Below are 13777 nucleotides of genomic sequence, written 5' to 3' on the forward strand. Positions count from 1 at the left end.
ACAACTCCCATTCTGCCTCCATATGTATGTACAAGACTTCTAATATTGGAACTGGTAGTCAATTATTGTAGCTGTTGAATACCTTTCTCCATCGCAAATACACAGATCAAAAGAAAAGCGCGTGTCCATCCGCTCACTCCGGGACAAAACATTCTGTGTTGTCCCGTCGACCAACTTGATGTTTCTTCATACATTATCGGGGAATCAGGGCTTACGCATCTATCCCCTCACACATTCTTGCCACGACCCGAGCAATCCTACCATTTCGGAGTGCCTCCACGATCATAGCAACCTTGTCTCCATGCGTGGTATCCACGGTCTTACCCAAGCCTGCTTCCTCTATCATTGCCGCATCCCAGGACTGCTGCGCCTCCCGGTCACGCGCACGCATCCCGTACACGGTCTTGCGGAGATTGTCACTGCCGTGCATAGGGATGCCAAGCTCAAGCCTGACAAACTCGTACAAGGACCGCGTGCGCGAAGCAAGGTATTTCGATGCGGGCGCACGACCCATCGGTAGGATACCGAACATGGGAAGTTGTGGCGGTGACGATGACGATGAATACACTTCTTCCAGGGATACACCCATAAACGCGCAGCGCAACTCCGTAAGGAGCGCCTCGAGTCTCTGAGCCAAGATCTCCCTGAACCGCGCGATCTGGGGCAGGTCAAGGGTCGAAACGCAACACGACGGGTCAGAGGTCAACGCCTCGAGTAGCGGCGCAACAGCGGCGCTGGCGGCCTTTGCCATCCTCAATCCGAGGGCTACGCTGGTTGTCTGATCAAGCTCGTTCAAAATCCTCGGTGTGACCCGGCACGTTACTGTGTCCAATGATTCTGGTGTGGCGAAAGCGTCCCTAAAAGTTTCCGAGAGGACCGAACGCACGACAGCCCCCGCGCGACTATACATCTCAGTTTGAATTGCCCGCAGATCGAGCGCCTGGCAGAGGATATAGATGTGGGAAGCCGCAAGAAGTTCGGAGACTTCAAGGGCCGCAAGGGTATATCGCGCTGAAACCAGGGCCAGCGAACTGGAAGCAAGGGAAAACATTCGAATTCACGCCATGGCAGAAGGACAAAAGTGGAAGACCACTTACTTGAGGCTTTGGTTGTGCATCTCCGCACTGACGACACCTACGCCGACATTCATCCCTCCGAGGGCATTTAGCTCACCCGCATATGCCGCGGCGGCGATATCAAGACCCTGTTGTTTCACGTTAGCGCATGGCGACACTTAGGAGCCACGTATGAACCTACCTTTCCACCAAAATCCAACGCTGCCTCGCCGCCAGCGAGATTCCCCGGCAAACCGCGGTTCATCAGAGGGTTCAATATTTCTGTTAGCTGGACAAACATCAATCTTCCGATTTGTGCGAGTGCCAGCCGAAGATGGTCCATCGCAACGGTCATGGCAAGCGCTTGGAAATTGCCAGCATGATGGATTTTACCGTCTCCAGTTGGCGTCCTCGGAGGTTCGACGAGCGGATTATCAGTAGTTGAGTTGATTTCAATCTGAACTGTTTCTTTGGCGTGCTTCAACTCCTCAAACTGAGGTCCCAGCCACTGCGGGGCCGTGCGCAGAGAGTAGCTGTGGTGTCACGTGATGAGCACATGTTATGGACGCACTGGTGGAAACCCACCGGTCTTGTCTGAGTACTCCGTCATCCTCTTCAATCTTCACCTCTTCCTCGTGATCGACGGCGAACTGCGAGCCAGCGAGTAGTTCATATATCAAATGCGCTGCTTCGATCTGGCCGATGTGCGGGCGTGCCTCGCCGACGAAGGGATCGAAACTGCCGCGTGCACCATTCATAGCTTCGACCGCGAGTGCTGTCAGAACCTTTACACAAGTGGCCAAATCATATCAGGCCCGAGATCAATTGGATTTGAAAAGAAGACGTACCGCTCCAAGGACACCTATTGTTTCTGTATTGCGCACCACAAGCGACGTTAGTCCGGCGCTAAATGCCGTCCCGTTGAGGATTCCCAGATGTTCTTTGCTGGCAAGGGGTAACGGGGTGGTCCCAGTCGCTCGGAAAGCATGAGGCGCAGACATCATTTCCATCGTTGTCCCAGGTGGTGGATACGTGAAGTTCACAGTCTCTTCCATGGCGCAAGGCTTCGTGCAATCTTCCTCATCACGGACAGACGTTGCAGGTGTACTGGGACTAATGGGTGATTCGGAATTTTCGGAAGTTATGGGGGAAGTGTGTCCGGAGGTAGAACGCGAAGTGTCGTTAAGGGAGCTATTAAGGGATGCTGAACTTGGAGGGTGGACTGCCAGTCTGGGGCGTGTAGGCAATGAACCCGTCGTCATCAGGGTCTTGGAAAGGGAAGAAACAGGTGATAGGGGGGCAAACGGTGAGGGAGGGGTAAGGACCCAGACCCGGATGGCAGGGTTACCGATGAGCATCCCCGCCACGTAGGACAGAGGCGACAAGTCTACACAAACATCGTTAGTGGATTATCAATGCCGCGGTCTTATTTGACTTACCTCCACTCGCGCTGATACTTCCGCGCAGGGGAACGACTGGGACGAGGCCCTTTCGGATACATTCGACCATTTTCTCTACTAGGGTCCAGCGTACCCCAGAATGTCCTCGTAACAGTGAGTTAGCGCGGATGAGCATGGCAGCCCGTGTCCAGGTTGCAGGCATGGTTGTTCCGTGTGTGGGATCAGTCAGGGGCATGGGACCGACAAGATGCGAGGGTGCACTAGCAGTCGAAGGCAAGATGACACCTGCATGTTGGTGTTGCAATAGTGCAGCACCGAGAGCCAGCGGGTCATCAGTACGAGTATCTGCGGAGCCCCCGAACCCAGTGGAAACGCCGTAGATGGATAGGCCTGCCGCGACCTTAGTTTCAATGACTTCTCGAGAGGCGGCGACCCTTTCACGCTGGTATTGAGAGGAGGTTAATTCCAGGGACGGTGCACAAGTGATGGCTGGTGGCACGGAGGTATGGGAAGGTGGTGAGGGGGGGTAGAGGGCGATTGCAGCAATTTGGGGGAGGGAAAGGGAGCTGCCATCGAGGACGACGGGCTTTCCAGCGCTGAACAAGGGTTAGTGGACGGCTCGGGCAACGAACAGCGGTACGCACAGATACGCGTTGAGCTCGTGTACATCAGAGATATACTGTGCAATGAATGATGCCATGTGATGGAGAACTAAGGCTGACTGGTGAACCTGGTGGGGAGACGGACCCAGCTTTATAGTGAGGCCAGGATAGCCTCGTGATCCGCCCGGTTTGTCTACTGGTCCATCCTGTGTGCAGACCTGAGATTTGAACCGAGTCTCCCCTCCAAGGGCTCTCTATACAACACATTTCTCGATTAATGGTAATACGAATTTCCATGACGCATTCCCGATTCAGATCCACATCTGAGATCCAAAGCAATCCCCATCACCGGCCGGCGAATTGGCCGGTCCGCAACCCCCCATTCAGGGTGGTGTTCTCCTTCCCGGCCCACCCCCCACGCCCCGTCGCCCAATGTCCTTTCTAGTCTTCGGCTAGCCGGTGCCAGTGCCAGTGCTAGCCAGCGCATGCCCTGCAATCACCAGACCTAGTCGCCAAGATACCAACAGCCACTCAACAGCTGCTACATCATTGCCATTCGTGAATGGGATGTATCTACTTTCTAGTAATCTTGGAGCAGGTACTCCAGGCTGAAACACAGCTTCGTGCTTTCTGGACCTGCGGTTGGTTTGTATCCGAACTGCCAATTGTTTACACGTCAGAATTATTTCCTTGGGAAGCAATGCATACTGCCGCTCAGACGCACGAGTCCTTTTCATGTACACATGCCTGCAATTTCACAATACCCATATCAATGTTCGCCTTATCAACCTCCAAGCCATCTATGCTGTTGATGGATTGGGCCTGTCATGCTTCCCTTGGGCTCCGCTGGTCAGAATGCAACGATTGTCAGGCGTTTACGGTGATAATTGATCATGGGATGGCTTTCAAGTTCCCCTGGTTCCCCCCTGTCAATGACAAACCCCTTCAGTAGGACATCGTTCCCTCAGAGTTCCGACATCCAACTCCCATAGAAAATTTATATTCTGAGTCACGGCAATGCCTCGTGTCCGTGCAGCTGCACCCGTCGGATTCGTGCTGTCCTTAATTTTTGCATTGCCGGGTACCTGCAGCAAATATTGCCTTGCTCGGTCACCATTTCCCGCTAACTTATGTACGTGATTTTGACCCCTTTTCTAATCACTGACCGGGCATTCAGCAACTGGAAGAAAACTAACATTCTTCGAACTTGGCTCTATCTCAACTCCACAGTTTGGCGGCGGCTGCGCCACCCATTCAACACTCTACGGTTCATCGCTCGTCCCCATAAGTTGGTGAACCAGAAAAGCATGGTACGGTTCCGGGGACTTGGCATCCGTCTCCAGTACCTTGGAACTGCGAGCTGCATCAAGCTGGCTGGGATAAGATTCGAGTACACATAAAGTACTCCTACATCCGCACCGTATCTGAACTCCGCCTCTCAATCAGTATCAAACTTTGATCTACGTCTGGCGAGATAGATAGGTGCGCAGTTTGTAGATTTGGTATCCACTCGAAGACTCGTGGCAATGCCGATCCGGTGACGGACTTTCCGGGTTGTTGCGGGAAACTCGATGGGTTCTCGCCAGCGGAGAACACCAGCCACCCACGTGGACCGTAACCAATCCAGTAGGAGCTGAATGCTGTCTGATACACCATTCTCACCGTGAGGCCAAACGAGTGCTACAACCTTGCTCAGCCGGTAGTACAGGGGGTTCACCACGCTGACTCAAGAGTAAACAACGCTGTCAAACAATCATATAACACCGAGGTCCTAACAAGACGGCTCCAAGGTGGAAATGAATTGAGGTGGCTGTATCTACCATGCGAAGTTTAAAAGCGGAACTTACGACATAGGGGTATATCTCTACTTCTTGAATGTCCATGAGACAACTGGGACGCATTTTGGGTTGCTTGGGTGCACCTGTACGTGCGCTGGATTCCCGGCCGGGTCTTGTGTGTTTTTTCACACGATTCAAGGTCTAGCTGTGAGAAGTTCCAAGACGCCACTGAGGTTTTGGATCAGACTAGTCAACTGGACAACTGCATGACCACGGGATTAGTTGATCTATGATCGAATTCTAGAAAATAGCCCGCTCAGTGGCATTATCACTGAAACCATATTCCGGCTCTTGCTGTATTATTTCGTACGTGGAACGGAGCTCAGACACGATGCCACCAGTTTCCGTGCTGCGCTGGTTGCGGTGATCACCAGGCCTGAGGTGTCATCTTTTTTCAACGAGCGTTCGAGACTGTCGAAGCTAGCGAGGAGCATCTGTGGGCTGCGGCCTTACCCGCGTTCTAAGGTCGAATCCCACAAGCATTCGGAGCAAGCGGAATACATCTATCAGCTTGACTTACCTGATCTTGAAAGCTGAGACATCGGTGTTAACGCAAGACCAATACCATCAAAGCCACGTCCGTATCTCCCGCATGAGAAAACAAGGAGCATCAGACCATCATGAACACAACTGGTATCTGTCAGGCTTGAGAACCAACATTGATGTCCGGAAAAATGCCGGACAGGAACATCCTGCGAGAGCAGTGCAATACCACGAGCTCTAAATTTGCGTGCTCGAAAATTTCGGACAGGAGGCCACAATATTTGGCGCGCGCATCTTTGCTTGATATAATGGCTGCAACGGGTTTTAAAAAAGAAGTTGATGCGGTTGCAACAGGGTCTACAACGCCCGGCAGGGGAGTCCCAGTTTCAAGCTGAATTACCCCTTGAAATGAGCGACAAGCCTGACGCTGGGCCTAAGAAAGGATTCCTAGGTACTTTGTATTGGAGTCGAGGCCAGGGTCCGTATTGGGCCGGACAAACGTTACAGAACCGTCCGCTATTACACTTACGGTACTTCCGTAATGAGTATAGGCCATCTCCGCTTTTGTGCGCGCTCACTGAGGGCCGCTTCGGTGTTGTCTTCGGGGGTGAAATATCCGTTGCGGGCTCCAGGTCAGTCGCCGGAAGGGAGACCTGATACCTGCGTAGACCATACCCCGTTATAATCACCAACTCGCCTAGCGTCTTAGCCCGGTCATGATACAGGGTATCCTGTTCATAAAGACCCTAAGAAGAGCGAGTAACATGGATGGACTGATCGACAGGCAACGTATTGTCAAAGTCCCGCGCGCCTGTCCGGCGTAAAAGGAGTCCACGTGGCCCTGCAGTCCCTTGCACCGCAACTTCGAAATGGTACCCTGGACGGCACGGCCCTCTGATGTTATGATGATGATGATGGTAGACAGTGATACGGCGGGGCGTAAAACGGGTTGCGCTCATCCTCTTCAATACTCCACGATCATATCGCAGCCTGAGCTGCCTGTCGTACGATACTCAACGAACCTAGCCTTGTGACTCACAACACCCTTGACTGGCTCAACTTTTCCAGTTGCTGCGGCGCACAACAGATTCGCGTGCCGCCGATGTGTCGACGGTCTACGGGGGCCGACGGACTATCCAAGCCCGGGCGTTGCTTGCCACGCAGCCACACGTGTTCTCGGAGAAGCCGACCGAGGACGGCACTGGAGACCCCCCTCGCCTCCATCAAATAACCCTGATCAATATTCCTGGACGGCCCGGCTATGACACGGTAATATACTACCAACCGAAGCTGGATGTGATCATGGAACTCATCATGCCCAGACGCACTGGCGGAACGTGTCCGCAGTGCAGAGTGATTCAATTCAGTGGCGGTGCTACCACCCACTGCAACCTCTTGCCGAACGTTCTTCCATTGTAATGGGCGCCAGACACCTTCGGAATATGAGCGTTTGGGAACGTTCAGTTGTAGACGCGCCGAGCAGTATTGTTCGCGAGGCCCCAGCGTATAGCTTACACGCGCGGAAAACGTGTTTGCATCAGGACCGTTCTGCCTTCCTGGTGGGGTGGGAGCTGTTTCCGATGTCCGTTTGACCTTGGGTCTTCCACAGGAAATGAGGTCACTTTGGTGTTTTGCGAAGGCCACCCGACCGCTCCTTGCATTCTCCATTACCATCAGTCATGGTACAGTTGTGATTTCCGCGTGATATACAGCGGTCTTGTACACGTATTGTTCGTGCTGTGCTCTCCATCCAGTACTACGGTGGTGAACCCGAATCCTCGGTCGCTCCAGTGGAACGGCCGAACGTTCTCGCCTCATGGCTTCAACCTTCCATTCAACTTGATACATTTGTCTTTTCATTTATGTATCTGTTTCAAGTTCAACCGTGATACTACAGTATTCTTTTCATTCAACGTTCGCTCGTTCGAGCTAAATTTCACTGCAAAGTCGAGCTGTAACGAGCAGCTCAGCTACTCCAAGTCTGCGTTTGTATGACGGTGGCTTAGGGTTATTGCACTTGGGGGATGCCTTCCTATATCAGCCCTCTCGTCAATTTAGAGCATGGTCCTGTAGGCTAGAAGAGCCTACGCATGCAGATACCGCGTTTTGCGAAACAATACAATCAGCTGCTGTGGGCCGCTGTGCGACTCCGATCGGCAGGTCGAGTGCAACTGCCGTTGTTTGCTTCGACATCTAGTACGTCACACTTTCTCATGCATGTGTCTCCCACAGTATGATATCTGGCTCCTTCGTGCCTCAATATTTCAATTGTCACTATGCCCAGGACCTTGGATCATCCTTATAGAACTCGTATCGGCTGGCGTAAAATTGTCCGGACAAAAATGCCGGCTTATCTTGGAGGGGTGGACGATGCCGATCTGGGTTCTACGGGATATTACAGGGTGCTGTAGGCTTCCGATTCGGTGGACACATGAGGCAACGGGAGGCACAGAATCCCGAAGGCATGATCTACATTTGACCCAAACCTGGCGTGTCGGCGTTCCGTGCTCGATGGATAATACCTATTACCGTCTTCTCAGTTGGTGGAATGCAACCATGGATGATCCGTTTGATCCACGTGATTCTAAAGGTATGCAATCCAGGTGCTTAGAAACCTGATCCACTGTTCATTTACCCCATTACCCGATCAGATGTTTGCGGCCGTCGTTATTGGCGCTATATGAGGTGTCAGTATTTTGACAGTATGAACCTCGGGCGCTGTCGAGTCTGATTCCGAGCCCAGCGAAGCGAAGGCTACATACGCTCAGTTGGCGCATTTGACATGGGAGATTTTCAGCCCCAGGTCCCGCACGGGCGCAAGCAATATTGAGGACAGAGTGTGATGACATTGAAACTGCCACTGGTAAAGACATGGCGCGTGGCAAGGAACAAATTATTACGTGGCAAGAGTGGTTTTGTGGGACAAGTGCCGAGCGGAAAGCGTATTTGGAATGTATGACGCTGCATCTGTAACATTAAACAAACAAAAATAAAACAGCTGATTGCAGAAAATTTGCAGGTGGCTGTGCCCACAGCCACTGACTAAGCACGTGCACGGGGAAGCGAGCGAGTCAGGGCTACACGCACTCCTCGCCCGGGACTCGTTTCGATGCTGCTACTAGCCACTGTACATAATCCATTTAATACTGTAATGAATATTTTGCCAAGAAACGGGCCCAAATTCGCTAGGCTAGTGATGTTGTGGCGCGAAGTGCGGTCACATGAACACACCCTCGTAGGCGCAGGTGGCAATTTGCAGGTGGCGATGCCGTGGGAATTTTCCCGAAGGAGCAATCCCGCCACCAGGCGGAGGGGCGGGGGTCGAGCGTTCGAGCAGGGCCTGTGGGGCATCACGACCTCGTGGATTGGGGTGATGACCATTGAAACTGCACTGGTAAAGACATGGCGCGTGGCAAGGAACAAATTATTACGTGGCAAGAGTGGTTTTGTGGGGACAAGTGCCGAGCGGAAAGCGTATTTGGAATGCAGGGGTCATCGGGAAGGACCAGCGAACTCTTGTCGCATGTCCACTCCAATCACGACTCGCCACAAGCATCGCATGAAAATTTGGGTTTAGAAACGTGTACCAGTAATTAAAATTCCCGTACTAGGTACTCGAGGCATCGGTCTGTAGTGCTCATGCATACCCTACGGCTCCCTCTCCAAAAAACTCTGCATGGACCAGCACGACGTCGTTACTCTGTTACACCTCAAGACAACTAGAGAGTGGACGCATTCTACATTCCAGCAAGACGAGACCCACCCGCTCGCAGGAGAATGCGTGGAGCTCTTACCCCCAGACCGCAGTGCGCATACACGTCAAAGCTTGCCGACCGCTGAATTTTCGGGATGACATTAACGCTGCCAGCAGACAAACCTCCAATCTGCTCGTTATGGCAGGAACTGGAAAGAATTCTACTGATACACTATACTGTAACCGTGCAAACCGGTTAACGAATGCATTATCTCACGTTATCACTGTGGGGAAGAAAACTTTATCACTCCAGACTGCGAACTAGCCAATCGTGAGAACCAAGGATCTACCGGCCTGTCAAGATGTCGATTTGACTTTTTCCGGGGTCATGCTTAGCTGCGATTATGTTCATACCTAACCCACAGCTTACTTCTCATGTTCGAATTGACGTGTCCAATTCCGACTGATTGGATGGAAAATCGCTACACTGCCGGTATGGGTAGCTGATGTTCCGGTCATGTGGGCTTTGATCCATGATCAAGGACGAAGATTCCTTTAATCTGAGCTGCAGTCGAGAATGAAAAAAAAGAAGAAAAAACATTTCGACTGGAATATGTCTAGCAGCGCGACGTAACCATAGCGAACAAAACTTACGACGACAGAGGGACCGATGTACCGTGTCAGCATGAAGAACGTGATACATTCATCTATGATTGTTAACGATACAAACGCTCCATCATGAAGAGTCCGCTATCGCGAAGTCACAAAGTGTAACTGGGTCAATTGCACTACACCGGGGCACCTTGGTCTGGGAGACGCTCTATGGCATAGCGTCGCGCAACAATGTACATGAGAGGCACGCCCGGAATCTGACGAATTCGGCGGCGTAATTCACGATCGCAAGTGGCAACAATGTAGCACTTGTGTGCAGTAACGCGTTGGACCAAACAGTCATCAGCGTACGTTCCCAGATGGCTGCAATTGAGGCGCTCGAACCGAGGATCACGTGCGACACTAGAAGAATCAGAAGTCTGTGTCAAGATGGCAAAGGGACCTGAAGGGGACAAGAAGGCATACCGTAGGGCCACACGGTAGCGATGACCCAGTTTCTCAAGCTCCGCGATAACGCAGTCGGTCACACATGGTATGCCTTGGGCGACAGGTTAACTGGGCTTGGCGAACTAGAATATCGGGCAAACGCACATTTAGCAAAGAGACAGTCCATCATCCCACTGACAAGCTCCAGCTTGTTTTGTAAGCTAAAGTTGATAAAGTTTGTGTCGATAAGGACCCTGTAAGGCGGAACAAGTTCTGCGTTGTGGGAGAGGAACATGGAAGAAGCGATCTGGGACCTGAGAATGCTTAGTTGCTGGGAAGAGTGGATAAATGAAAAAGAAATACACTCGGCGAACAGCTTTCGCTTTCTCATCTTCTTCCTTCTTCTGTTGTTTTAACTGGTTCTCTTTTCTGTCAGACACCAGAGTATGTATTCAGGACGCCAGGATCCTGAAAGAAATATACAGGAACATACAACCGAGCATCTTTAGGACTCAGAAGGCGCTTGACAGCCGCAAATTTTCGTGTTTTCTTGGTTTTCCCCTGCAGGGTGTAAACATGTTTAGCTGAAGATAAGGAAACCCACGCTTACCATTGAATATTGGATATTATGTACCACGGAGGCGGGGACTGTGGACGGTACAAGGCGCGTTGTATCGCGCATGGAATTACATAATCGGTGGGCATTCCGTGATTACGTAAGCAGGACCCGGAGCCTGCCCCATGGTACTATACTTATACTTTAGCCGTCGGCGTGGGTTGTATGATGCATAAATAAAAATGGTGTAGAGTGCGTTGTTATGATGGTCTTGATATGATATGGTGTGATGTTAATTGTTCAGTACTTCGTGGCACGCCTTGCTGGCTGAGATCCGATCTAAGACTTGCCCAAACCAACGTGTACAGCCACAAGCCTCTTCCACATAAAATATTGATCTATAAATGCCAGGTCAACTTTAGTACGCGGAAAACCCACCGATTTCTGCGTTTTTCTTTTGTTTCTTGACCCGCCCAATATGCCTTTCGTCGTCGATTCATACAATACCGCCTCGACCAGTGTGCAAGTACGAGTTGTTGACACGTTGTGCTTTCACGTCGCGAACTAACTTCATTGTGCTAGCTACCATACATGCCGAGTGATACCACAGGTATCGAACGAATAATGCTCGCTGCACAGGGTGACCTCCAGCGTCTATTGAGGTGAGGCACACATAGTTCTGACCGTGTTTATCCCCGGCTTACCCTGGCACACTCACCCCTAGCACATTCTTTGCGCGCCCGATCTTCGTTGAGCCCGTATACGCCGATACTTCTCCGCGACTCCACTCTGCATCACCCGACTACGCCATAACACAGTCGCGGCGGGTGCATCTAGTCTGTGCGGGGAAGGTTGTCTGTGTTGCTACCTCCACCGTCACTCTCACGTCGCCGGTTGCCGAACGCCTCTTTCTGGATGACAAGTTCCCCATCGGCCAGACAATCCGCAAACTTGGACAAAGTCCGCGGTTTAGCTTGCTCAGCGTCGAGACACTTACCGTTGGCACGAAACGAGAAATTCGGCGGACATATACCCTGGAGACAGAAGGTTTCTCTGCCGAAATTCTGGAGGTGTTCCCGGATAGGGATATGTTTATCCGCGGGGAAGCGTGGTTGCTGGAGGGTCAGCCGGAGAGGGATTTAACATGTGCGAGTGTGACCGAGAGCTACCTCAGACCTGAGTGGTTGTCGCTTAGTGTCGTGCATTAGCGTGTGGTAGTTTCATCTGTGTATGTAATGTTAGTATAAAGTAATGTACCCTATTACCCTGTTCATGAAGACTTCTACGTTGGTCAGCCCGATTGCAATTCATGAACGGAATATCAAACCATCCCACAGGGATCAGTGAAAACCATGTCAACCCACGACTAACGTACTCACGAGTCCCGCACGTCATAAGATTCTTTGGACGTGGGTACACGATTACTTTTTCTTCGAGTCGTCGGTCAATAGTATGGCAAAACTGTCACACTATCTCGCCGCACAGTGGTGCTGCCCTCAAACGAAGGGAACCTCGTATCGTTGGATCTGGTATTCCGACACTGTCAATCAACTAGGCACCCGCGTAGTAGCGCAGGCGACTGACTGCGAAATGGATCGTCTATTGTCATCTGAGATATGGGTTGAGGTATACACGATGAATGACAAGCTGTAACTAGGAGTTGCACCTAAGGGGAAGCTGATCATGAACTCTAGATGACAACTAAGTTTTACACTGCTTGAACATACTCGATTATGTTGCTGCCATGGCTGCAAGACCTGCCGCTCCAGCAGCGGCGGCATCTTCAACGAATTCGACGCATTGAAAAACACACCCTCGTTTCCTGAGTTCATCGAGTACGAGCGCCCGGTAACCCTCGATACCTACAAGGCTTCCTCCGAAACATAAGATTGCTTGATTTGCCACAACCCCTCTAGGCTTGATGGCTATATCCTCTCCTGGACCAATACACAGCTGTGCAATCTGGTCTGCCAGACCACTTGCAACGTTCCTCAGGATTCTCAATGCGAACTCATCGTTGTCCTTAAAAGCAGCGTCGAACACGAGGGGAGTGAGCTGTGAGAGACGTTTCTCCCTAGGAACGAGGAGGTACCCTGGGGTATTGTGGGAGTTTTTAATCGTTATCTCTGGCGTATGTACGATGGCGAGTATTTCCGCCGCTGCCTGCTCGTTCTTGATACCAAAGTGAGAAAGAATCTTGCCCTTCAGGGTGCTCGTCTGGGAAAGGGTTATTCCCAGCGAGGTACGTGAAACGTCGAACATGATTTGTCGGATAGCTTCCCGGCCAACGTGGAATCCGCTGCCTTCGTCTCCAAGGAGCCAACCCCACCCGCCTGTGCGAGCAAGCTCGACGAGCTCACCAGAAGGTTCTTTGGTGAACGAGACGATGCATGATCCTGTGCCTGCTATAGCAGTGATGGCGTAGGATACGTCTGGATGGTGACGTAGAGGGGCTGCGAGGAGGTGGGTGTCATTGGCGATTATAAGTCGTGGACCTGTAGGGATTCCGAGAAGGACACTGAGAGCAGATGATGCATTCTGAGCTACTGCTGGAGAGTCCACGCCTGCAATACCGAACCATGCAGCGGCAAAAAGTTCGTTGGGCGGCGGTAGCGTGATTGGTGTGTTAGATGGAGAAACGCAAGAACCCAGCGCAGTGGACACGGCTACACGAACGGCCTCGGTGAAGGCGGCCAGGGGAATGTATGAGAAGTTAGAAGGGCCGCCCAGGCCACGACCGAGGATGTTTCCGTTGGCATCGCAAATGACAGCAGATGTCTTGGAGCCACCGCAGTCTGCACAGAGGAAGAGAGACATGTCAGGTCGTTATCTGTCAGGGGGGCTGCGAAGTGCTATCATGGCGTCTGCAAATAGTCACTGGCAGTGGCCGGAGGGGTCGGATCTCCCCTACATTTAATTTCCACATGGTCGCCAGTCGATGAGGGGATCCAAGCCGACTATAAAAGTCAGTGGACATGCATTTGGCGCATGATTAATTGATAATCGCGAGCATCCCCGATAATCCTGGCAGCGAGCCTGGCGATTCGAATGCACAATTCAATGGAAGCTGCGGGTACTGCTACTGACATGATAACGGGTTGATATTTTCTT

At 51.7% G+C, this 13777-nt stretch overlaps 5 protein-coding genes across 5 annotated transcripts; 1 reads left to right on the forward strand and 4 right to left on the reverse strand.

Moving 5' to 3' along the window:
- Window positions 1-211: 211 nt before the first annotated feature.
- F5J12DRAFT_905573 (phenylalanine ammonia-lyase) lies at window positions 212-4909 on the reverse strand (the record flags this gene model as incomplete). Its single annotated transcript, XM_051748677.1, has 11 exons — window positions 212-449; window positions 471-1031; window positions 1098-1204; window positions 1258-1588; window positions 1641-1840; window positions 1904-2119; window positions 2381-2442; window positions 2495-3051; window positions 3100-3134; window positions 3579-3693; window positions 4905-4909. The coding sequence occupies 11 exons, from the start codon at window positions 4907-4909 to the stop codon at window positions 212-214; spliced, it is 2427 nt and encodes an 808-aa protein (XP_051600307.1).
- A 1282-nt stretch (window positions 4910-6191) lies between these two features.
- F5J12DRAFT_88800 (uncharacterized protein) lies at window positions 6192-7324 on the reverse strand. The gene has a single exon (XM_051747225.1). It carries the CDS (start codon window positions 7050-7052, stop codon window positions 6414-6416), a length of 639 nt encoding a protein of 212 aa, XP_051600308.1. The 5' UTR covers window positions 7053-7324; the 3' UTR covers window positions 6192-6413.
- A 2055-nt stretch (window positions 7325-9379) lies between these two features.
- F5J12DRAFT_830320 (Fcf1-domain-containing protein) lies at window positions 9380-10965 on the reverse strand. Its single transcript, XM_051745698.1, has 6 exons — window positions 10721-10965; window positions 10604-10671; window positions 10474-10539; window positions 10276-10424; window positions 10150-10222; window positions 9380-10086 (listed from the first exon to the last, which is right to left on the reverse strand). Exons 1-6 carry the CDS (start codon window positions 10790-10792, stop codon window positions 9861-9863), a joined length of 654 nt encoding a protein of 217 aa, XP_051600309.1. The 5' UTR covers window positions 10793-10965; the 3' UTR covers window positions 9380-9860.
- Window positions 10966-11047: 82 nt separating this feature from the next.
- Window positions 11048-12135, forward strand: F5J12DRAFT_830325 (uncharacterized protein). The gene is made up of 4 exons (XM_051745699.1): window positions 11048-11192; window positions 11249-11328; window positions 11391-11948; window positions 12046-12135. The coding sequence occupies exons 1-3, from the start codon at window positions 11145-11147 to the stop codon at window positions 11872-11874; spliced, it is 612 nt and encodes a 203-aa protein (XP_051600310.1). The 5' UTR covers window positions 11048-11144; the 3' UTR covers window positions 11875-11948; window positions 12046-12135.
- Window positions 12093-13697, reverse strand: F5J12DRAFT_89007 (uncharacterized protein). Its single transcript, XM_051747379.1, has 3 exons — window positions 12394-13697; window positions 12251-12332; window positions 12093-12192 (listed from the first exon to the last, which is right to left on the reverse strand). Exon 1 carries the CDS (start codon window positions 13481-13483, stop codon window positions 12398-12400), a length of 1086 nt encoding a protein of 361 aa, XP_051600311.1. The 5' UTR covers window positions 13484-13697; the 3' UTR covers window positions 12093-12192; window positions 12251-12332; window positions 12394-12397.
- Window positions 13698-13777: the final 80 nt, after the last annotated feature.

This window comes from Pisolithus orientalis (assembly GCF_024613125.1).
Source record: "Pisolithus orientalis strain OTSU chromosome Unknown F5J12scaffold_13, whole genome shotgun sequence".
Classification (NCBI taxonomy): Eukaryota; Fungi; Basidiomycota; class Agaricomycetes; order Boletales; family Pisolithaceae; genus Pisolithus; species Pisolithus orientalis.

Bases quoted from the DNA above. Each gene is read 5' to 3' on its own strand.
- F5J12DRAFT_88800 (XM_051747225.1), bottom strand. From the start codon at position 7,052: ATGGTAATGGAGAATGCAAGGAGCGGTCGGGTGGCCTTCGCAAAACAC.
- F5J12DRAFT_830320 (XM_051745698.1), bottom strand. From the start codon at position 10,792: ATGCGCGATACAACGCGCCTTGTACCGTCCACAGTCCCCGCCTCCGTG. The intron at 10,425-10,473 runs GTATTTCTTTTT...AAGCATTCTCAG, and splicing joins GCGAAAGCTGTTCGCCGAGT to GTCCCAGATCGCTTCTTCCA. The intron at 10,087-10,149 runs GTATGCCTTCTT...TGATTCTTCTAG, and splicing joins CGCTACCGTGTGGCCCTACG to TGTCGCACGTGATCCTCGGT.
- F5J12DRAFT_830325 (XM_051745699.1), top strand. From the start codon at position 11,145: ATGCCTTTCGTCGTCGATTCATACAATACCGCCTCGACCAGTGTGCAA. The intron at 11,193-11,248 runs GTACGAGTTGTT...TCATTGTGCTAG, and splicing joins CCGCCTCGACCAGTGTGCAA to CTACCATACATGCCGAGTGA. The intron at 11,329-11,390 runs GTGAGGCACACA...ACTCACCCCTAG, and splicing joins GACCTCCAGCGTCTATTGAG to CACATTCTTTGCGCGCCCGA.
- F5J12DRAFT_89007 (XM_051747379.1), bottom strand. From the start codon at position 13,483: ATGTCTCTCTTCCTCTGTGCAGACTGCGGTGGCTCCAAGACATCTGCT.